This window comes from Rissa tridactyla, chromosome 3 (assembly GCF_028500815.1).
Source record: "Rissa tridactyla isolate bRisTri1 chromosome 3, bRisTri1.patW.cur.20221130, whole genome shotgun sequence".
NCBI classification, from domain to species: domain Eukaryota; kingdom Metazoa; phylum Chordata; class Aves; order Charadriiformes; family Laridae; genus Rissa; species Rissa tridactyla.
In genome coordinates this window covers 29,025,438-29,048,202 of record NC_071468.1, presented here as the reverse complement: position 1 = coordinate 29,048,202, position 22,765 = coordinate 29,025,438, and the positions used below count along the sequence as shown (strand labels likewise).

Below are 22,765 nucleotides of genomic sequence, written 5' to 3'. Positions count from 1 at the left end.
TGTCTTGCGTATTCTCAAAACACTCAGGCCATCTCGTAATAGCGAGGATGCCCATGGACAAAAAGCTGTATCTGGTTTACGGTAGCATTTCACCAGCTTAGGCTGTACGTGAATCAATGATACTTCCACCACTAACCAAATAGCTGACAAATTGCCTAGACTGACTTCCTAGCATTTGCATATTTGACAGAAATGTTGCCTTCTGAATCGTGTGCAAAGTTATTACAACATTATACATTGCAAGAAATAATTCCTGTGTTAATCTGTATGATACTGAAACAGAGATAAAGAAAACTTCTGAATTTTAGATCACATCAAACCTGGTTTTAATTCCACTTTATTCTGCCAGTTTTTGTGGAACTATCCTATTCAAATACATCAAACAATGATGCAAATATATTCTTAAGCTTTGCTTTTGAATTATACATGGAAGGAACTAGGAAAAGATGCCTAGCATAATTTACTATGCAGTTTCATGTTTTGGGTGGGAAATAAATACATGTTTAGGACAGGAGCATTCAAAAATTAATGAAATAATGTGTTATAACTTATAGGTAGAACTGACTAATGCCAGTCTTCGCAGTCAGACCCATCTCTGAATAATCTAGAACTCCTTTCTCCCCACTTCTTAAAACTCTGTGTCAGTACCAAGATACACTGAAATTTGGATTGAATGAATAAACAGCCATTTTTATTAAAAATAGTAACAGGAATGCTTAATAAATATTAATTTTGTAGTTTGATATTGTATATCTTCAACTGCATCAGATTAAATTGCTAGTACCATGTTAAAATGATTAAATAATTTTGTGTTAACCTGAAGACACCTATAGCATTTCATCAATCAGTCAAAATCCATTTCTTTCCAGGATTTAGAGGCATTTCTTTTGTATTGTTCAAGTTCCTGAAACAGAAACAGACAGACATATTAATCTAATCTCCTCATTATTAAAAGTGATACCATTCAAACATTGGCCACCTAAACATTTGAAGCATGTACAAACATTTTTCACTGTAGAAAAAAATGTACTACATGCTTTTTAACAAAATTATATTATTTGCCACATTTGTTCTCACATAAGGAGCTAGAATTTATTTATTTAGGCCTAGATACTTGCTCTCTAGGGTAGAAGAAATTTTGGGTGGTGTCTTAGACATTCAGTTTGAGAAACCAGGCTCCCTATGAACATACAGAAATGTAACACTACCTGTGCTTTAAAAATAGAAAGTAGAATTACCCAACAGAAATTACTGTTTCACACACATGAAGTCCGGCCCTTTCAAGATGCAAAACGGATTGGCAATTCCTTAAGATTACAGAAAAGAAACTAGAATAACAAAGCCTGCTTTCTTTTCTTTTTTTTTTTTTTTTTTTAAGCACAGGACTGAATCGAACTTCTGTAAGTTTATACATCGCCAGTGGTGATAACCTGAGAGAGCTAACAGAGGACCTTAGAAACCCTTGCAGAACACAGGCTTGTCCAGGAAGCAGTAAGCAGATACATATGTTAGGGGAATGCAATGGGTGTAAAGAAATGGACATACCATATCTATTCAATCTACGGTACTGGATATTTGCAGAAATATTATTCATCATTGCTTGAAGTTTTTCAGGAAGTGTATTACTAATGACAATGATGCCCTGCCTTTACTTTTGTTTAGTTTTTCAATTAGTAGTTTAAAATATTCTGTTGTACTGTTTAGTGGATTGAAAAGTTAGCATCTGTGTGTAAAAATAAAATGCAAACCCAATGTGGTAATTAAAAATATGCATCTTCTAGATAGTAATTAGATTATTAAAAGCAGAGGCTCAAATCATGGAGTTATAAAGAAAGCAAATTAGGTATGAAAGATGAGGCAATCTACATTATGCTACACTTGACATCAGCTGAGTACTAGCATGGTAGACAAATGACCTCATTTCAGTCAAATGTGCTGCTGGGAATTTTGAAGCCTATAGTAAAAAGTTCTAGCAACATTATCAAACAATAATTTCATCTCCTGAATTTTATGTAGTGGTGCGTACTGTCAGGAATTATTTCTGAAGATTTTTCAGCAAAAATTAATTTAGAAAGCACTATGATTGCTTTTTGTTCAAGAATAAAGTGGCTTTCAATGTATTTGCAGGAAGAGGATAATCTAATGAGGTACTGCTAGATGTAACCATGCACTGGCTTGTAAAAAAAAGTCAGCGTATCTTACTTAGATCAGGAAAAGAGGTGGATATAAGCCAGTGATTAGTGTAAATGTAGCAAAGAGCCTCAAAAGCAGGCATGTGTTTTATATGATTGCTATTCTGATTTTAATAGAATGGACTTAACACAGTAAGGGAGGTTTCACTGTAGGTATACAGGTGCCAGAACCAACAAAAATAATAAAATTCACACCCGGTGAATTTAACAGAAGTATTAATTATCAATCCAGATCACAGAGGGAGGAAGAAGAAAACAAAGGGCAGAGCAACAAAGAAATCATCATCTAAAACTTGCATGGAAATAATAAATGGAATTGTGTCTCTCTCAGGAAAATCAGTTCAGCAGCTTTGTCAGCAGTGCAAAATTTTCAGGAAGCACCACAGATTTACGAGCAGTAAGAGGATTTTTAATTAGTGCATATTCTTCATGTTGCTTGCAGGAGTCTAGTTTTACAGTTAAATAACTCATGAGTGACACAGAACATACCGAGTCTAGTCTAAATCTAGTTAAGTTGCATTATTAAATACAACTGTAGTACTACTGAACTGTTCTTTCTCTAAGCCAGTCTTTACTCAGTATTTTCACTCCCTCATTATTAATACAAAGTAATTATGATCTTGGAACATACTGAACTGTTGGAAACTTGCCAACAGTTAAGAATAGAAAGAATACTGTGATATTTTAAGACTCACGTAACCTGATTTATGCTAAGTAAATAACTTCAATTCTAACAACTTTCTCAAAGGTTACAGGAAGGGGTAAAATTAGACAATGAAGTTTTACGCATAAAGACAATGCTGCCTGGGGGTCATGTCTACAGGTGTTGCCTAAATAATTAGCCTTACAGATTGATCATCTGGCTAAACTCTTTCAAGAAAGAGGCAGATAATTTAGCAGAATTTATTTTGCTGTAATTTTAGCTAGGTAGAAGGCAATTACAAACAATACAGAAATGCAAAGTATCAAAAACACAGCATATATTAAAACTGTATAGCTATTCCACTACATGTAGAAGTATAAAACGATAAATATTTATTTCAGAGACATATCTAGGTAGGACTAATGTTTAAACAATGAGAAATGAAAGAAAAAAAACCAAAACAACCAGGGACTGAATGGGAGGATATTTACAAATAAATAATCTTTAACAAATTCAGTGATTCAGGAGGAAAAATGCTGTCAGGAAAGTACACTTTCTTAGTTTTCATGTAAAATAGAAAGTAAAATAGATCCCCATAAGTCAGAAATGTAATGGAAAAAGATGTTGCAAATACAACTTAAAGATCGCTCCAGAGACCCTTCTGAAAAAGGGCACCTTCCTGCTCATGATGTCCTATACTGCAAATACAAGCAGAATTCTGGAATATACTGTAACTATGCAATCAGCTAAGAGATCCTCTCTCCAAACTGAAAGAAGATCCTATGAAAGAATATATCTCAAAGTATGCCAAAATACTTACGCTAGCATTATGCTTCGTTTTCTGGGTACCAAGTGTAGGGGGCACAGATCAGCTTTACAAAGAATTAACAATTGCAATTTAAACATGCTTTCAATGTGCTCTGAGTGCTTTAAGCTTTATTAGTCCTAGAAGCTTGTCCTAGATGTCTCAACACTAGCATAAAGTGGATTTTTTTAAAAGAATTTTTAACCTTAATGCTTCTGTACTTCTGTGTTTCTATAAAATCTTCATCTGTCAAATGGGGAAGATCACACCTAATCTCATAAAGGGACTGGGAAGAAAGACTTAACTGATGTTTGTGAGGCACTCAGATAAGATAACATTACCACACATTCTCAGAGGAAAAAAAATTAATACTTTTGTGTTCATTGAAGTGTCTGAATGGCAGGTTGAGACATAAGGTACACAAAGAATAAGGATGATGAAAAGAAATACTGAACAATTGAATTGAGACATCAGCAAAATAGTACATGATCATGTAATTAAAGACAATGCTATAATGCCTACAAACAAGGAGGAAAAATTAAGATTGTAAGAAAAGCCTTAATTGTTGCATTTCCTCAGTTCTGAGGGACTGACAAGACTTTAACTTTCTTTTTCATTAAGTTTCTTACTGAAAGTGCCCTCAATCTGGACCATGGTGAAAATAGCCATGTACTCTGAAATAAGGATTAAAAATCTGAAGCACCAAACTTCAGTAGGAAATTTAATAACAGTGCCCTAATAATGGTCTTTAAGTTGGTTTAAAAAAAAAAATACCTTTTGTACCCCTTTGGCCATGCTTTCATGTGAAAATGAGAAAGCTTACTCTTGGCGGCTGAGTAAACATCCTAAATAACTATTTCCTCCACAATATGAAGACTAGCACTGCTCCTGCTCTGAAGAAAACAACGGATGCTGGTGCTCTGTTACCCATGGTAAGGTGCCCGTCATTCTTCTCTGCCCAGTAACAGTGGTCTGACCAAGGAGGTTCATCACACAATATACAATCTTCTGGTTTGTTGAATGAGACTGAAATTGTCTCCTGAATTTCTGCAATACGGTCACATCAGAGAAGTATGCTGAAAAAATATAGCGCTCATTCTGTTGGCCACCACAGTCCCAGCTGCAAATCTGACACCAAGATGACTTTTAGTTGTGAATGACATGGTTAATTAGCTCAGTCCTATTTTAGGGGAAACAGAGCTATGCTTCCTTGCGAGATGTTATAGAACCTCCCCTTCTTCTGTTTAAAACTTGCTGAAGTCTTAACAGTTACAGCCCTGTTCATTGAGATCCGCTTCCATTACTTCTTGTTAGCTGATGCCTAACAGCACCAGGCATCTAGCTTTTTTTTTTTGTTTGAGTATGCTTTATGGCATTAGGCTTCACCTAAAACTGGCACCAATCCCTAAAGTAGTACCTTTGTGTAACAAGGACCAGTCAGCGTGGACTTTGGCATTGCGTGACACCGACTTCTTAAGTACCCAGTTGGGAGGCTATCCAATTCTTCGAGCTCAAGGTTAGTTTTATCATTTGCTTCTACGCATGAAGCTGCAGTCAAACGTCCAGATGAAAAAGGTCCAATCACCTGTTTTGAGCATTAGCAATAGAAGGTGTAACAGGATAGCTGAGACTTGAAACAAACCAAAACCTTCAAAAAGACAGAGCGGTAGAGAGATATCTCTGTGGTAGAGAACACCTGCATGTGCCATCTCACTGCCACAAACATTTAGATGGAACTAAGGAACAAGTCTTTCATGCAATCCTAGGTGCTTACAGACGCAGATAGTATATGTGCAGCGCTAATCAACAATATTATTTTAAAAAATCTCTCTCATTCAAGTTATGGGTGTACTTAAAGTGAAATTAAGGTGACCTAAAACCATCAAAAGCCAAAAAGCTGGCAGAGAATGAAGAGAAATAGATGACAAGTTTGCCATCTTGTTTATGTTTTATGTGGGCTGTATGAACAATTGTAACGTATGTTCAGGTTTAAGGCCTAAGAAATATGCAAAATGCATGTTTTTCTTGACTCTTGAAAGCCCTGCAAAGAGCACAAAATTCCAGTCATTCCCAGAGAGAACCAGCTAGTCAAGAAATACATTAAAAATGTGAATTCCAAAAAGGTCCCAGGTGCTGTATTGTCTCTCTCTCAGAGCGTAACTCCAGAGAATGAAAGAGCAGTAAACAATTGCAGCAGCACTATCTGGTATAAACCTGCACGTTGTATGTCTCTAGGGTAAGAACTAGGAAAAGAATTCTGAAAGGACACAGTTGAAAAAGAGAGATGTGCTCTATCTATCTTGAACAAAGGCACAGTGAGGAAAAGATAGCTTCCAACAGTTTTATAGAGCAAAAAGGTCTAGAAATAAAGCAGGTGGGTCTCATAGTTAACTCTGAAAATATTAAGGAAGCAAAATAATCTGGTCTAAAACAAAAATGCTCTTGTGAGAGGGTGCTGATGAGCTGGAGTCTTTTAACTTCTATAGCCAAAAAAGCCTATCAGATAAATACCAGCTGGCAGCTAGTACATGAGAGGGAGCCAGGTACTTTCTTGTTTCTGTACTTTTTTTTTTTTTAAACTGTTTTCTAATTTTATACTCGAGAATTTAACTTTTTACTCTGCTAGAATGTACAAACTGTAGCTGCAGACAAACCCTTCAACCAAGGTTGCAAAGTTGGAATTGATTTAATTAAACTTTGTATTGCCCCAGTTATCTATAAATCTATTACAGTATTGTTAAGCAGTCTGACCAAGACTAAGTCAGTCAGGTATGCTCGTTCTTCTATCAGAGTCACTGACAGGGGCTATATTTTGTTTCTGTTGGTGCGTTTTGTGTTTATTTTTCCTTTAAAGCTTATCTTTAAGATAAACAACCAAACTGGTTATCACCTAGAGTCCAAAGTGACATAATTAACCGAAAGTAACCGAGAAAAATGATAACGTGCACTTAAATGATATTAAAATATACACTGTCATCATACAAAACTTTCACATTGCCTTATGTCGCATGATTTCAATAGCAACATGTTGCATATTAAACATCTTAATATACTGTTCCTCTTACACAATAGATACCATGAGACTCCATAAAGAATATCAGACTTACAATGCATTTAAAAATGCTGCTTTAAAAATAGGATTTTTGTGCCACTTTCCATGTAACCGGGAAATCCAAAGACACTTCAAGAATCACTGCAACTACAGAGTTCTTTTATTTTAGATGTATATTGCTATCTTGGTGCATTTCAAATTGAATTAAATTCTTGGAGTATAAAACATTTTGATAATGTGCAAATAATCTTGTAATAATTGAACTTCACGATAGAGAAGTTTAGGAAATAGCTGCAGATAACAAAAGTAATTTTCTCTTTAATGCTTAAATTACTTGTAGTAGTCCAACTAAAAGAAGCTATGCTGGTTTGCAATGCCCTTGAACAGATTAAGATTCTAAAAGCTTGTCTTTTTTGTTTAAAAACAGAAAATTAATAATTTCTTGTATGATTTAAGCATGATATAATCAATGCATACTGTTTTTTTCTTTTGCAAGACATAAGTATTATCTAAAAATAACAAACCTTGTACACCATCTAGTTACTTTGAGATATATAGATACACTGAGTGTGAGATTACATTATAAATTCCAAAAGCAACGTGCTTTACAAATTTTAATGATTTCTAAGACTGTTCTTGATGTAACAGCAATTCAGAACTGATGCCTACATTAACAGGATATTACAGGTAATGTGCAAGTTCAAAGACTGCAGGGGATTCTTGAAATTGCTTTATTCTTTTACGTTATTAACGTGTTTCTTTGGATCGGGTAACTACAGGTTTACTGCCTTATGCAATCTAACTAAAGTCTACAAAAACGCGATAGTAGTAATAATCTAATCCTTTGGCTTTCTTTTACAAGCACGCAAAAAGATGAAATTTGCCATGGTATTTTAGGGTTAGTTGAGATTAACTACAGTGCAATTCAATAAAACTGCCTTTCATCTTAAGAGTGGGTGGCTGTAAAAGCATGGGATTGGTACAATCCATCATCTTAAAGCACTGTTAGAAAAACCTCTTTTAACTACAGTAACTTGGTCCACAAGGAAGTTAAATGGTGTACAAATAGCCCACATATAAGCTGTGAGAATAGAGCAGAATGTTTCTCAGTCATTCTAGCAAAGAATTTTCCACATGTGAAACAACAGACTCTGTATGAAAGAGTTTCCAGAATAAGTATGTGATATACCTCTTCCAAACAAAGAAAAATACACTATAATCTTGGATCGATTTTAACAGACCCGTGCCTACGATATTGATGAAGACTATATACAGTATTTCTACTCACGTGACGTTATACACTGCTATCTATAAGGCAATGTTCTAACCTTTGTCTCGTTTGCCACAGAATTTTTCTGTAAAATTAATTCACCACAAGTGTAGGGAAGTGCAGAAACACTTCAAAATTAATACAAAAAAATAAGAGACCCTTTCCCCACTAAAGCTCTTTCCTGGAATTCAGGGGTTAAGCCAAATATCACTATGTGGAATAATTCTGTTTGGTCTCTTTAAGATAAAACATACAGAGCCTGCACACTCAAGTCAGATATGTTACCATCTCAGTACCCTTCCAGTTCAAATAAGAAGTTTTGAATGAGGAAGACAAAAAAAAAAATGAACGCCCCCACCCCAAGCCTTGATGCTGCTTCCTAAGCTTTCTGCTAGTCAACACCCAAATGAGAGTAGAGGGTGCAGAAATGAAGAAATTACTGCCAAGAAAGCTCCACAGCTTTGCTTAAGTATTATTTTAGTGAAATAATTCTAGGAGGGAGCTAGAGAGAAAATTATTCATTTCTAAAAAAACTAGAGAGCCAAAACTTTGAGATCTAACAATGGGAAAAAAAAACCAAAACAAAAAAACCCCAAAACAATCAACCAACTACTGAGCTGAAAAATAAAGTTTAAGTTATTTAAAGGCAAAAAGGGGACTACGGGTATATTCTACAATTAATTCAGCAATGCTGGTGGTTCTGGAACACCTGACTGTGAACAGCAATTGGAGAAGAACAACACACCTGGTTTTTCTGAGCTCTCATGACATCGACTTCGTACTCAGCGTATTGTAAATCCTGTGCAGGGTCCTTGGTATCGTGTAAATCACAAAAACTCTAAAAGAAGACAGGACAAAACCCCAAATGATGAAATTTATCTTCTGTTCTTTTAACAAGAAAATGCCATGCTGTAGATCTAATGTAAGCATTTGCTTTTAATACAAGCAAATATTATAAAAACAAATATTAAAATCCTGCATTTAAGGAACAATTTTGTGCTATAGGACACAGATTAGATAAAAAAACACCTTAGACTGGTAAAATGATGAGAAAGTGATAGTGCAGTTAGATCTTAAATGAAAAGAAAATATTCTTATTTGGTAGTTTATTATTCTCTCCTCAAAATAAAAATAGCCTTTGTGGCCCATGACATTTGGGCATAGTTAAGGTTGTTCTTGCTAGAGCATTTCATACTCAAGACTAGAAATCAGTTCCGATTACCAGAAGCATTACTTCAATAGCTGAGAAATTGCTTACTATCTTTTTGCCAAATACCTGAAATGTCATTTACTAACCTTGAGGGAACTATAAGTTTAATTCCAAAGAAGCAAATATATTCATACAAAGAAACAATATCAAATAGAGAATCTATTTTTAAATGTTGTCCCGCATATTTCTTCTTACTCATAAAAAATGGAAAGCAGAAAATAGAAAGAATGCAATTATGTAAATGATGGAATACAATAAATCAGTGTTATTAGATGAGGCAGTGGAAAAAAAATTCACAATGCATAAAACCAGCTTTAAAGTTTAAAGCATATTTTGGAACCAAAACAGAAGACTGGAAATCTACTTGGCAAATCTTCTTTAATTAGACTGGTATTTTAGAACACCGCTGGATCTTGCAAGATGAGAAATGTAGTCATTTCTCCAGCTGTTTCAGGGGGAGTTCGGGAGCTATTGGGTGGGGAGTGGAGGAGGGAATGTTTGTTTATTGTGTTTTAAAATGCTACGAGCAAAAATAACGTGGAAAAAAAACATGAAAAAAAGTTTCTGAAAACTAAAGTTTAGTCTTTATCATGTTGGGGCATACTGTACTGAGAGCAGCATCTCAGTGATAATTTATTCTGGTCACAAGCCACCTGAAATAGTTTGTAGGCTTTGATATGTGTCGGTGAAAGGGTGAATTCAGACTCCTTCTCTCTAAGAATGGAGATCCACAGACTCTAGGTTTGTGCACCATAATTTAAGGCACAGTTTCATAGCCTTGACTGACTTCCTTGCCTGCCCAGGTACGCCATAGGGCAAGGAATGGACAGAGATAAAGAACCGTGATACAGTCCAGTACATAAGGGGAAAGCAGCAGCTTGTATTTGCTCAGATCAAATAGAAAAGAATTTTGATTTCCTAACAGCAGCAATTACTTTTATTGAAAAGAAGTATTTGGGGGGGTTGACTCTCGGGACCAGAAAATTCTGAGATATGTACAAAATTTATCAAGTACCAAGGGATCAAGGGATTCTAATTACCTTGCAAATCCAAACACTTCCTATAGCAAAATGACAGATTTTTGGCAAGGAACACACTCGCCTTATTTAAAACCTCATGCCCTAGGAGAACAAGGATCAACAGCTTGCTGCAGCCACGAAGGGCTCTCCTCTTGGAACATCACTGTCATTTGGTTTAGGCATTCGGGGATATGTCACCTTATAAAATTCCAAATGGGTTGAGTACAGCTTGTCTCTCAATATAATGAAAGGCAATGGTATAACTTTGGAAAAAACAGAGGGCTGCATCAGTACTTTCATTATTACTAAATGTAGGAAGATGACTGAAGATGCACAAGCTAATAACCAAAGCACCGCTACATACAAATCTGTATCTTTTAAAAACGTATGATTTAAAGAGGTTGGAAGACACAGGACTGCTGAGTGAGACTGAAATTCCTGTCACTGGACTTGAAAGACAAAAATTAGTAGTGATATTACTACTGTTCTGTGGGAAAAGAAGCTGTGCAGCAGATGTGTCAATACCTACCTTGGGAGGAAATGTTTTCTCAAATACTTTCTTCCACAGTTCCAACGGTGTGTTTGCATGCATCTTTCCAATGTCACTATCAGAGGCAGGTGGTGGTCCTAAGGATTACAGCACAGCACAAAGTAATACTAGTATGTTGTCATGACAACATAAATTATCAAATCATTTCGGATAATGATCCATCTAATTTAATGTTTTACCTTCTACAGTGATAAGCTGCAACAAGTTTCAAAGAACACTGATCTCCTGCCATGAAACGGGCTGAGTGGTATTGTATATTATTTTTTCTTTTAGATCTAAACTTGTTGGTACTTTACTATTTGAAGAAGACACGATACTTGATGCACTACCTAACAAAAACTGCACAAGTAATTCTCAATAATATAAATACTGAATCGTAATTCTAAAATTTCTAAGCCATTTCATTCAATAATCCGTTAAAACTGATGCCGATGTGCTGTAATTTCACTTTATATTTGATTTGCTTAAAATTTTTTTCTTTTTCAAAAACAATTAAGCAACAAACACGATGAACAGGAAATGTCCTAACCTATTTGGCTGAGCGAATCCAGGCCTGCTGGTATAAACAGAGGTTTGCTGTGATCCACTGATACAGACTTGCTAAACAAAAAAAAGAAAATGTATCAAATGAGCATTTAGCAATCAACGAAAAATGACATTATTCTAGCCAAGATTAGACTCTTCCTGGGCTTTGCATACAAATACAGGTAAATAAAAATATACTCAATTCTAGTGGTGACCATGTTTCTAATCCATCAGTTTTGGCATCAAAAACAAGGAGTTATCACTTGTGCAGAGATAGGCAGCTGAGACACAGGAGTAAAATTCCATGAAAAGAATCTTTCAGAGATCATATTTACGGAAAAAAAAAAGTTTTGGTAATTAAAATATTTTTTATTAAGTACTTTTAGATTCTAGGCAAGACATTTAATAGTAATTATGTTACCTTTTATCATAGCCAAATGCCAGGTGATTAATAAGAGCACGGGCTTTCAGGAGGAGAGCCTCAGATTTACTGGTAAACTAAATGAATCAGAAAACAAAAAATATGTTTTGATCTTCCATCATAGAATTATTACATTATGTCATCTACATAGAGGATTTCAGATAGAGCCTGGCTAATTCCTGACCTCAGTAAATTTGGTATATGTTCACTGAATTTACTAGAATAAAAAATCTCACCCTCCCTTTCCAAAATGTGAATGTATTTGTCACTGAATATATAGATCAAGAAAGATTAGATGAAAAATAGCAAAAATAAAGGTTAAAGAATAAATTTTAAAATATTGATTCACAACTTCTGAAGCACGCCCTTTAAGAGACAATTTTTTTTCCCAAGACTCATGAGTTATTAAGATTTTAAAATACATTAAAAATTATCCAGAATACCATAAACATTTAGAAATGTAATGAATAACTAAAATGGTTCACAATGGTTCACACATCATAAAAGCAGCTTGATAGTGGCAGAACAAGTACAGATTTATCAGAAAGCAGCTCCCAGAATATCTTCTCAAACAACATCCTTATTCCTGTCTAAGGGCTTTTGTAACCTAACAGATTCGTGGCTTTGAGAAAGAAGTCAGATCCCTACTGTGGGAAACAAAGTTTCTCCCACTCATTTCAATGGGAATCTGGATTTAGTTTCTGCTGATACTGGGAATTATGTAGTTTGTTTGTTCACAAAGTATATCCATCCACCCATCCATCCCCTGCAAATACCCGTAACCTGCTTGACAGATCAGCTCATGAAGTGTAAAACCAATTCAATCCCATTTTCTCTTGGAGTTTTACATTTCGATTTTTTAAAATATTGTTTTGTAACACAAATATTGTTCATCTTCTCTATCGTTAGTTAGAAGGTGAATATACATACCACTAATGATGCTCCATAATAATGTGAAACAAATCGAAGTGTCTTGCTTATAATTTTCCTCATTTCAGAGTCAAACTCCTGAAAAAGTTGACATTGGAACATATACATAAGAAATAAAAAACAAAATATTACAGCTAGAACTTTTCATTTTTAGTATAAACTGCAATGCACTTAGGCGACAATATATATGAGACTTTCAGCTGTCAGCATAATTATATCTTAAGATAGAATCAGTAACAGCCTACTCTGAAAAGAAATGTCACAATTTCCCTTTGTTTCTTTTTTATAGTGGGAGCCTAATTCAGGCAAGATGTTAGTCCAGAAAAAGTTTCTTAATTGGGAATATGTATTCAATTTTCAATTAATTTGTTTCACTTTGTTTTAAATTTTTAGAAGTAGAAGTATTGCCTACCAGAAGAACAAGGGTTTTTTCTTTTCATGAAGATATTTAACTTGCAGTAAACCTTTGGGTATATTCTAATATTTTATTCTAATATATTTTGGATAAATTCTAATACCTGCAATATGTGAAAGGTGCATAAAAATACCTTTTCATAAATCATTCTTTAATATAAGATCATACAGATGGCCTTGCCTGGATAAAGTGGCTGAAAACCTCATCCCAGTGAAGCCTGCAGGAGTCTGTCCATAGATTCCAATGGAATTATTGCTTATATATTATTCTGTGCTTATTACATGAGAGTCACAGATTTTTAAAGAGGTCATGGCTCAGCATAAAGCCTCAGTATGAAAGAAGGCACAGTACCTTATTAATAACGAATTAAGTAACTCAAAGAATCAGCCAAGTATCTATGCACTGTGTAGTCATCCAGAGAAGCACAGGCTGCCAGCTGCAGCTAAAAATTAAACATACTGTTCTAGTTTCTAATGATCAAGTGCTGCTTGAAAACTAAGTATGCGTTTGTTTGGATTTTTAATGTCCTGGGGGAGAATCCAGCAGTACTATGACATTTCTTTCCTCTCCTCTCTAAAAGATGCAATTACTCACTTGTCTCTAAAAACATAAGTAATACTTTAAAAAAAAAAAAAGTTGCAGACTGAAATGATACTGTTCATGCTGCCACAACTAGCAAAAAATCTGGCCAGCTGACCTGAGAGATGCCCCTGTTTCACTGCCATAAACTTACAGCTGCTGTCAGAATGCACACCTGGAGTTGGATTTCTCTCATTATAAAAGGAAGTCATCAACATGTTTTCTTGCTTCCCTCTCTGGTCTGCAGCAACTTATATCTCAACACTTCTCAAGTACAGCACAAAAATCATCAGTTTGGGAGTATGTTGTGAAGGAATGACAGTACACCTTTCATAATATTGTTGGGTGAAAGATTTTTTGTGGTAGAAAGCTGACTGGACGTACTTTCGTTCAAATTATTACTATTCTATTACCAAGATTTTAGTATATAGAACCTTTACCAGGAATCTTTTAATTATTAAAAAATAAATTAAGTATTACTTACATGAAAAATATCATACTTGCTTCCAATTATCACCAAGGGTATTGGAAAAGGGTCAACTAACTCATAATCCTATTAAAGAGATATATGACAGTTAAGCAGTGTAAACAAACTGTGGAAAATCGCAACTGTTAAGACAACTGAAAGCGGTTAAAATTAATTCACAGAAGATGAGGTCTATTTTTTTAAAACCTTATGTTAGATGAATAGATTTAACGCAATAGCCATACCATATTCCACAATTTTCTCATTTTCTTCATAAATGGTCAGGAAGTAATCCCTCTGAGCAGTCAGAACACCTACTGGCATAAAAGGGCTCTTACACTATATACTCCAGCTCCAACATTAAATGGGAAGGGAAGAGAGGAAAACCCCCATACAGTCACAGAACAATTGCCAGACTGGATTAGTAGAACTGGCTCTTTGACACATTCCCGCTCCTTGCATCATATCCAAAGTAATGCAGAAAAAAGCTGAAGAAAATTAAGCTGGATGATTTGCTTGTGTTACCTATTTGTCTTCCCCACATCACATTTTCCAAACTGTTAAAAATTATTTAATGTGATTTTCAAATGTTTGATATCAGCAGCAAGAGGAAATGTCACCTAACAACCATGAAAATGCAAATCAATACCAATGGATGAAAACAGCTATAGGGATGTAGATTTAACAGTTAAATAGTTACCTTCTGATAAAAGTTTTAATATGTAGATTATAATAATTCTCAAGTTATCTGGAAAGCTTTCCTGTAGTCCATATGAAATGAGACAATCCCCTCATGTGCTCATGCAATTAGTCAAGCTGCTTTGGCTGCAGCAGAGTGGAAAAGAGATGTGTTGTAGCAGAGGTTAACCTAACTGTTCCCTTCGAAAACTGGTTATTTCACATACAGGTTAAACGACAGTCAGTCAGACAGACAGGAAGGAGTGCACATACTGAAAATCCTCTACTTTGAGAGGCAAAATAATGGCTTCATTCATACACTGTCAAGGCAAATGCTTTGAGCAAAATTATCATAACTTAACAGTGGATGTTAAAAATTACATTTAGTTTCTTAACTAAGAAAAAATTAACTTGGGATAACATCAGAAACGTTTAAACTGGCATACTGAACCCTATTAATCTTTTGACTATGGAATTATTTATTTTTTTTACTATGGACTCCTGTAGGTGCATCCAGCCTTTTTAAACAAGGTCTGCAATTGATATGCTTTATCATCACAGCCAATAATCCTTTATCCAGGCCAATGGAATATATCTAATCCTTAAAAAAACCTCTAAGTACCTCATCAGTTCCCGTTTATCATAAAAATATGTTTAGCTATAAAAAGGCAAATAAAATTTGCGTAAACTGTCATTTACTTTGACTGTAAAGATAGTATTTCCTCCCACAAAATTGACATAATTTTTTCTTGAACGATGAGGAAAGTTTAAAGGGAACCGAGCAGTAACATAACATTTTGCTTGCAAGTGAAGGCTGTATAGAAATTCTAGTTTAGAAGGTATAATTGTGTTCCCTATAGGGCAAGTACAAGTCGTCTCTTCTTAAGAGCTAATGGCATTATTCTTTTTACTTACTGAAAAAGAGGTTGCAGTTTTCTGATATGTAAGCCTCTATATGTAAACTTGACACTGTGGTCATGATTTATTGCCGAGAGTGCTTGTAGGCATTTTCTTTTTGTGAATTACCTTCTCTATAAGTAAAAACTGAAATCATAATACAGCCCATAATCCAATCCATAAAGCCTATGCTCTAAATCTACTGAGTGGTGCATGTGTTGCTTTCTCAAAAATTTGAAAAGTTACTTTTCAATTTTGAGCTATCTAAGCATTTGCTGTATGGCAGCATTTTACAGAAGTTTCAGTAACTAGATTTATGTGCCGAGTCTTTGAATTGTTGAATACTTATTTATGCATTATATACACACAACATTTGCAGAGGTTTAATGCACAATGACTTTTCATTTCTATTGCGCATAATCTAGTTTAGCTTTTCGAGAGATTTAGTTAGCAATTATGTTTAAAGGACTGATGTTAACATTTCTGAAACTTTATAATTTAATTAGTTGTCAGATTATCAAAAGGCATTGAGTTTGTGATAGACATTTAAATAAATGCAAAGTATATAGTCATGTTGATGGCTGTTATAACTATATTCTTTGCTTAAATTTGTACCTTCAGCTAGTCTTTTGCTAGATGACTTTTGTACATTCTAGTTTTCATCTTCATTTTAAAAAGATGAGGGGGGAAAAAAGCAAACTGCTACTCTAAAACTATTTCTTTTGATTGGTGTAACATGCCATAACAATCACATTAGATATCTAACAAAAAGATATAAGAAACCTTCTTTCCTTGTTTCTGCTCTTATTGAATTTTTATTAAATTGCTATAATTTTCCAGTGAACAGGTTCATCTACATCAAATGGATTTTCAGTCATGCATAAAAATCTAAAAGAGTTGTTTAAGATTTTCAAAAGCATTATCTTTAACTGTATAAAGGCCCGTGACATCTGGAGAAAATATTAGAAGTAACTTACTGGATGATCCCTCTGCAGATTGTTCCGCATCCTCTGTTTAATTTCAGTAGCTACTTCGGGATTTGTCTTTTCTAGTTTGGTTAAAATTTTGTTCACGTGGTTCCTGGTGACCTGCAGAAGTTTCTCCATAGTAGTCCAGAGTTCATTAGGTTTGGACAAATCCAATACAAGGACTACAGCAAATGACCTATTAAAAAGGCATTATTTGGTCAAATATTTAGCACGTGAGACAGTTAACATTTTCATATACAGGTTTCATACCTGTAGTACAAACGGTGAAAGCAACAAATGTGAAAATACAAATGCTAAGAGAGAATTAAATGTGCCAACAAAGGGAGATGGCTCTTTTAAGGATACTATGAGCTCTCAAGAAATCTTTTGATCGTTTCTTGCTCAGAACTATTATGTTGGCAACTTTCCATCAGAATTTTTGGGGGATTTTATGTATCAAATTTTGTTTCTGGAGACTTTGTTTCAAAGCAGTAAAATACGCAAATATCCTGAGCCCATTTAGCTCCTTCTTCCTGTATGACTGGGGACTTCTACTCTCATGTATCCCTGCCATCTCCTAACTCTGCAATCCCAGATGAAGCAATGTTAGCAAACGATTAGAATCTTTCCTAACCATTAATGTATTAGAAAGTTCTATACTTCCATTATTCTTTTGTAATATGAAATGGAAAAAACTGATTAAGGGCAATATTCTGTGCCACAGAATTAGCTGGAACCTCAAATAAGCATATGAGAAAGTCTTCTGACAGATGAACGGAAAAAGTCAGAGTACTCAAGACATACTTAGCAATTACCAGGCAGATTATGATGAGAAATGTTTACATATAAGCCCCTCTCCTCTGAAAACCCTGCCTTCCAAAACTCTAACTGCCTTAAAGTGCAACTGTAAACAACAACATCGCAAATGCAGCCATTTAAATGGATGCCATCATCTTTTCACATTCCATCCTGACTTGAAAAAGGGGATTCCAGACCAGAGTGGTATTAGAAAGACGACAAAGCAAAGTAAATGTCCAATTTCATTTTAAAATGCTGTGGGGGAAAAGAAGATCTGGTGAAACGTCTCTCCGTGAAACTAGATATGGTTCATGGAACTTTTAAATAAGCAAATTGCTTGACTACAGACAGATGAGAAAAAACAGTGAAAAGCACTTACATTTAAGTTGAAATGGTAGAATTTTTTACTAGTATGTTAAAATATTGCCTTATGAACACAAGTGATTAGAGAACAATGTTGCTATCCCATCAAAGAATCTTAAAATCATCCACATCAGAAGATTCCTTATCAGTAAAAAGGGAAGAAAAGACTGATGGAGGTAGAGCTCAATTAAGTTCATTCAGGCAATAGTTGAAAAACAATAGTTGATTTTTCCCCCAAGCTCTTCGAGAAACAAAAAGCTTCACGTGCCAGAAGTGGGGATTTTTCCTTCTTAGTCTCTCACAGTAGCAAATGCACACGATAAAAATTGTATCCCTCCTTTTTTTTTTTTTTTTTTTTAACAGCATCATAATACAAACAGTATCTTTTGATCCTTTTTTCCCCCCTTCCACTTTCAACTCCATCTTCCCTAACCAGAAAAAACATAAAATGCATCCCCCATCACCTTCTAATTTCTTCATTCAACTTCTCTTCATGCATTTTTCTTCCTATGCTATTCCATCACTTTAACGGATTTTTCTCACTACATTCTCTTAATTCTCTCTAAAATCCTGTTTCCTTTTGTCTTCAAATCATTTCAGTAGTTTTAGTCCCTCTTAGAAACATCATCTCTTCTGTATGGTCACTTCACCTCCCAAAATCCAGAGATTCTTTTTTCACCGTGTTTTGCCTTGTTTTTCATCCTAAAATACTGCCCCTCACAGAGCTAGCATCTGTGTTTGCACACAGAAGTAGGAAGCCAGATTTTATTTTGCATATGCCCTGAAGTTGCTTTTTCTGCTCTTTCACTGAGCATAAAGATACTAAGTCTTCTCTTTTTCTGTATTTCTTGTTCTATCTGCTTAAGGCCAACCCATTTCCTTCACATTACTGCTCTCTCTTGTTGTTGGAGATTGCTAAGAACTTGGCTTGTTACGAAAGAACAGTGAAAAGGAAGGTCAAAGTAGAGTATGTGTAGTATTACCATGATTTTTAGAAAAATTCATAAGTGTTCTATCATACATATTGAAAGAGTTTCACACAATAAAAGGTCTAGAGATTTACTTATGTGTAAAGGAAAGCTGAAATTAACTTTGGAATTGTAATATCAATCACTTACCTTATGTTGTTGCTAGTGATTGGTATTCGAATCAGTTCCAGTAATGAGGTTCCACCACCTAGTTCCCAAAAATGAGCTATATCTTTAGGCTGTAAAAGAGTTTCTTTATGTTAGAAATATGTGCTTCCATGCAACACCAAGAAAGATCTTCATCTGGCTTTTCATGAAAGTGACTTAGAACAAGAGTACATACTATTTCATTAGTATGTTCTAAAAACCAAAACCAAACAACTTCCCCCCCGTTCAAGAAATCCCATACAACACTTAGGAAAGACTCTTAGCATGCTTATGACTCTTGATAAATGACTAGAGTAAAGTATAAAAGTCAGGAAGCAGCATGATTAATGATAAACGTAAAAAAAAATAATTATAAACATAAAAAAAATCAGGTTCTCTTTGTTTATTGCAGCTCAAGACTAATGCTTTTTGAGAAGTTTGGAAAAGTAATGAATCTCTACTTTTGCATTTAGTTTCTGGGAAAAGTTTTAAGTGATTTTTATCTTTCAGACAGAGGCAGATTTTCCACTCTCTGCTTCAGTAATAGAAACAGCAATTACCTACAGCAACGCTTACTGCTGCTGGGCAGTGTTGCGCTGAGATGGGAATGGGTTCAATATTTCTGTCAACACAATCTGCAGTGCAAAATTAAGCGATATGGACACGTAACCCAAAAATTTAATTATGACTTAATATCCTCTAAGATGACTGCTTCTCTCATAAAAATGGTTGTAAAATATCTTCATTGGTTTGTACTCATTTTGTATTTTAAAGACAAAGTTAAAGGCATGCATCCTATATTACTCAAACACGACTAACAAGGTAGGTTTTAGAAATGACTCTGACTGCTCTGTGTTACAATTTGGTCCCTTATCTACGGCATTTTAGTGAGAGGTAAAAACATATTACAGATTAAAATACAAAATTATGCTAGCTAATTTTAATAAAGTGATATTCAAAAAACCCTTTAAGTTTCACAAACAATAAGCTAAAAACCCTAAGGTTCTTATACATAAAAATAAAACACTTATTTATTTTGTTTGTGTGTGTGAGTATATATATATAAAAAGATATAGTAAACTATACTTTCTGGATACTCACTGTATTGTGTCTTCTTGCCCTTCTTCCAAAAGTATATTCCAAGGCTAATGTTGGCTTTGGAATCTCTTCCCTATGTTAAGGAAAAATAACTTCATTTTGTCAAGACCCTCTAAATAAAGAAAGTTAATGCCACAGTTACTAAATTATATTTATCAGTCAGTTCAGAATTTGGCTTAGAAAAAGCAGCACAGAGAGGATGCTTTAAGACAACAGGTCTCAGTTGCTAAAGACAGAAGGAACAGCACCAGTCTGAACACAGGGCCGTTGAAGCTCTCTAATACCGCAGAAGAAGGACTGAAGGGGTCAGATTACAGGTAGTAATGAAGGGAAATAAGTTTATCCATAAGTGATCAACCAGTCACAGAAGACAATATCTGTATACATTTATTATGAATTATCACACAATATAATTATATTATGTATGTAAAATCCTAATCCACGGTTGAAAACTACTTTTAAAAATGTAACACATACCTCTCAAGACACCTCAGTATAATAGTGGTCTTTCCCTGGAAATCAAAAACAAAGAATAACCCTACTGTAATGTCATTAAAGCATAGAAGTTGTATCACTAAATTAAACTCGCTCGTTTAACATTCCAATAATAAAGTACCGGAAAAGTGTAAACTCATGTAATTGTTTGTAGCCTTATAGTGGAAACTTAACTGCCAACTTTCTGTCAGAATCAGGTTGCACTACCATTATTATAATTATAAACTAATAGATGTGATAAATGCATTAATAGGAATAGTGTGCTTAAATTTAGACATTAGTGATCAACCTGGCCAGCTCTGTTAAACTGCCTAACAGTTTTTAATTATTAATAATACAATTATTTAATGTTTGGTTTCCACTGGAATTAAATTATTACTGATGAGATGAAAATAAAAAGAATGCTGAAAATACAAATAAACATACAGAAAAATATGTCTTTACACTGTTGAAATTCAGACATTGAGTAGCATGCCACACTGAAGGGGCTAGCACTTCAACAATTTACTCCTGTGTCCTTTCCTATCTTAAAATCAGTGAATTTCAGGTAAATCTGAAATTGTGTAAAGTCACTGTATTTTCTCTGAAAAAAGTATTTTTAAAATTGCTGATCAGAGGTTGTACATATACCAATCCTTCTAAATTAAAAATTGTATTCTTAAAAATATTACTCACTTGGTCAAAAAGGCAAACATTTCCTTATTTACTTTTCAAATAAATGCTAACAGAAGAAAAATATGAACATACTAACGACCCACCTTATGGGACAATGAGGTAAAACCTTGGACATATAGAATCATAAGCCTGCAATCACTGATAACCCATGTTCAAATCTGTCTGACACAGATACAGACACAATTCATAGCAGGATGCCAAGGCCTCTATTTACGACAATCCTGGTATCAATCAATGCAGTTAAATTGGATTGTTACCAGTTTACACGGGGAAATTTGACATGTCAAAGAATTAAAGAAGATAGATAGCATTATTTCTGGCAGTTACTTTTAGAAAAATTAATGAAGCCAAACCTCAAAGAATTAGCACATCATCGATAACAATGGTTGAAGTTTTGGCTCTCCAAACCATAAACTTGAACTTCTGAATTGTAATAATGTCTAATTGGTCCACACTCTGTGTAATGCACACTCTCTGCAGAATCAGAACATGACGCATTTTGTCTTTAGAAGAATTAAGTGAGACACATACTTATCAGATATTTTCCCTGACATGAACTACGGTCAAAAAAAGCACAGAATCATACAGGATTTAACTTTACCCCATTTTTGTTTCCCATAAATAATACTGATTTTTCCCAAACTTCCACACGCTTGCCATCATCGTCAGGCTTTTCTCTCTTCTCCACTTCAGCTATAGCAAGGTCCCATAAACTATCACTAGTTAGAAAAAACAAAGGTTGTCAATTAGAGAAAAAGATTGGACAGTAGACCATAATTCATGAAGATATGTAAATGGATAAATGAAGGGTATTGTGCTTTATTGTGTTATTGTCATTATGATTTCACGTCACCTGCCCTCTGCTTGTCAAAGTAACTACTTTTAACAAAACCAGGTTAAGTAAAATTCCCCAGGTAACCTCTACAGGCATTCGTGGCACAGCCCTGTTGCGGCAGGCTTTGTTTTGAGTACATTTAGGGCACATTTAAAAGGTTTTGTAACGATTAAGGCTTTTCGCAGCACCCTGCAGCCCAGCCTGGCAGTCCCTGGAGCCGGGAGCTCCCGGACGCCGGCTCCGGAGGGGCCGGTCCGGGCTCAGTGGGCCCGGGAGGGCTCAGGACCTGCCCCCGGCTTCCTGGGGGTGTCACTGCTCGGGACAACGGGGCATCCCCTTCTCGGGCTCTCTCGGAGCCACCTGCGGCCTCCCCCTTTTCTATGGGGTCCCTAAGGGGAGCGACCGCCTTCTCGCACCAAGGGCCAGGCGTGCCCCGATCCTGCCCCCGGCCCCGCTCGCTTTCGGGGCGAAACAGCCCCTTATACACCTCCCTCCCTTCCTCCTCTAGGCTCTCCTTCCCGGCTGCTGTCTCCTTCCTCACACAGCAGCGGCGAGACGGGAGGCTACCAAGCCCCCCGCGCCGAGCCCGAGCAGGGGCTCCCTGTTACCTGGCCTTGGGCATCGCTGCTCTTCAGGGCCCGGGCCTGGCTCCCCGTCGCCATGGGGACGGCGCAGGGCACGCTGGGAGCTGTAGTTTCGGAGGGGGACGGGCACGGAAATGGACGGAGGCCGCTTCTCAGTGGGCCCGTCCCGCGGCTTCGCCCCG

The 22,765-nt window shown here is 35.6% G+C and overlaps 1 protein-coding gene across 1 annotated transcript; it reads right to left on the bottom strand.

Moving 5' to 3' along the window:
• Positions 1-767: 767 nt before the first annotated feature.
• DYNC2LI1 (dynein cytoplasmic 2 light intermediate chain 1) lies at positions 768-22,726 on the bottom strand. The gene is made up of 13 exons (XM_054194875.1): positions 22,608-22,726; positions 21,766-21,883; positions 20,472-20,506; positions 19,998-20,067; positions 18,900-18,988; positions 16,630-16,816; positions 14,096-14,164; positions 12,618-12,695; positions 11,688-11,764; positions 11,271-11,341; positions 10,721-10,818; positions 8,708-8,800; positions 768-904 (listed from the first exon to the last, which is right to left on the bottom strand). Exons 1-13 carry the CDS (start codon positions 22,619-22,621, stop codon positions 845-847), a joined length of 1,059 nt encoding a protein of 352 aa, XP_054050850.1. The 5' UTR covers positions 22,622-22,726; the 3' UTR covers positions 768-844.
• Positions 22,727-22,765: the final 39 nt, after the last annotated feature.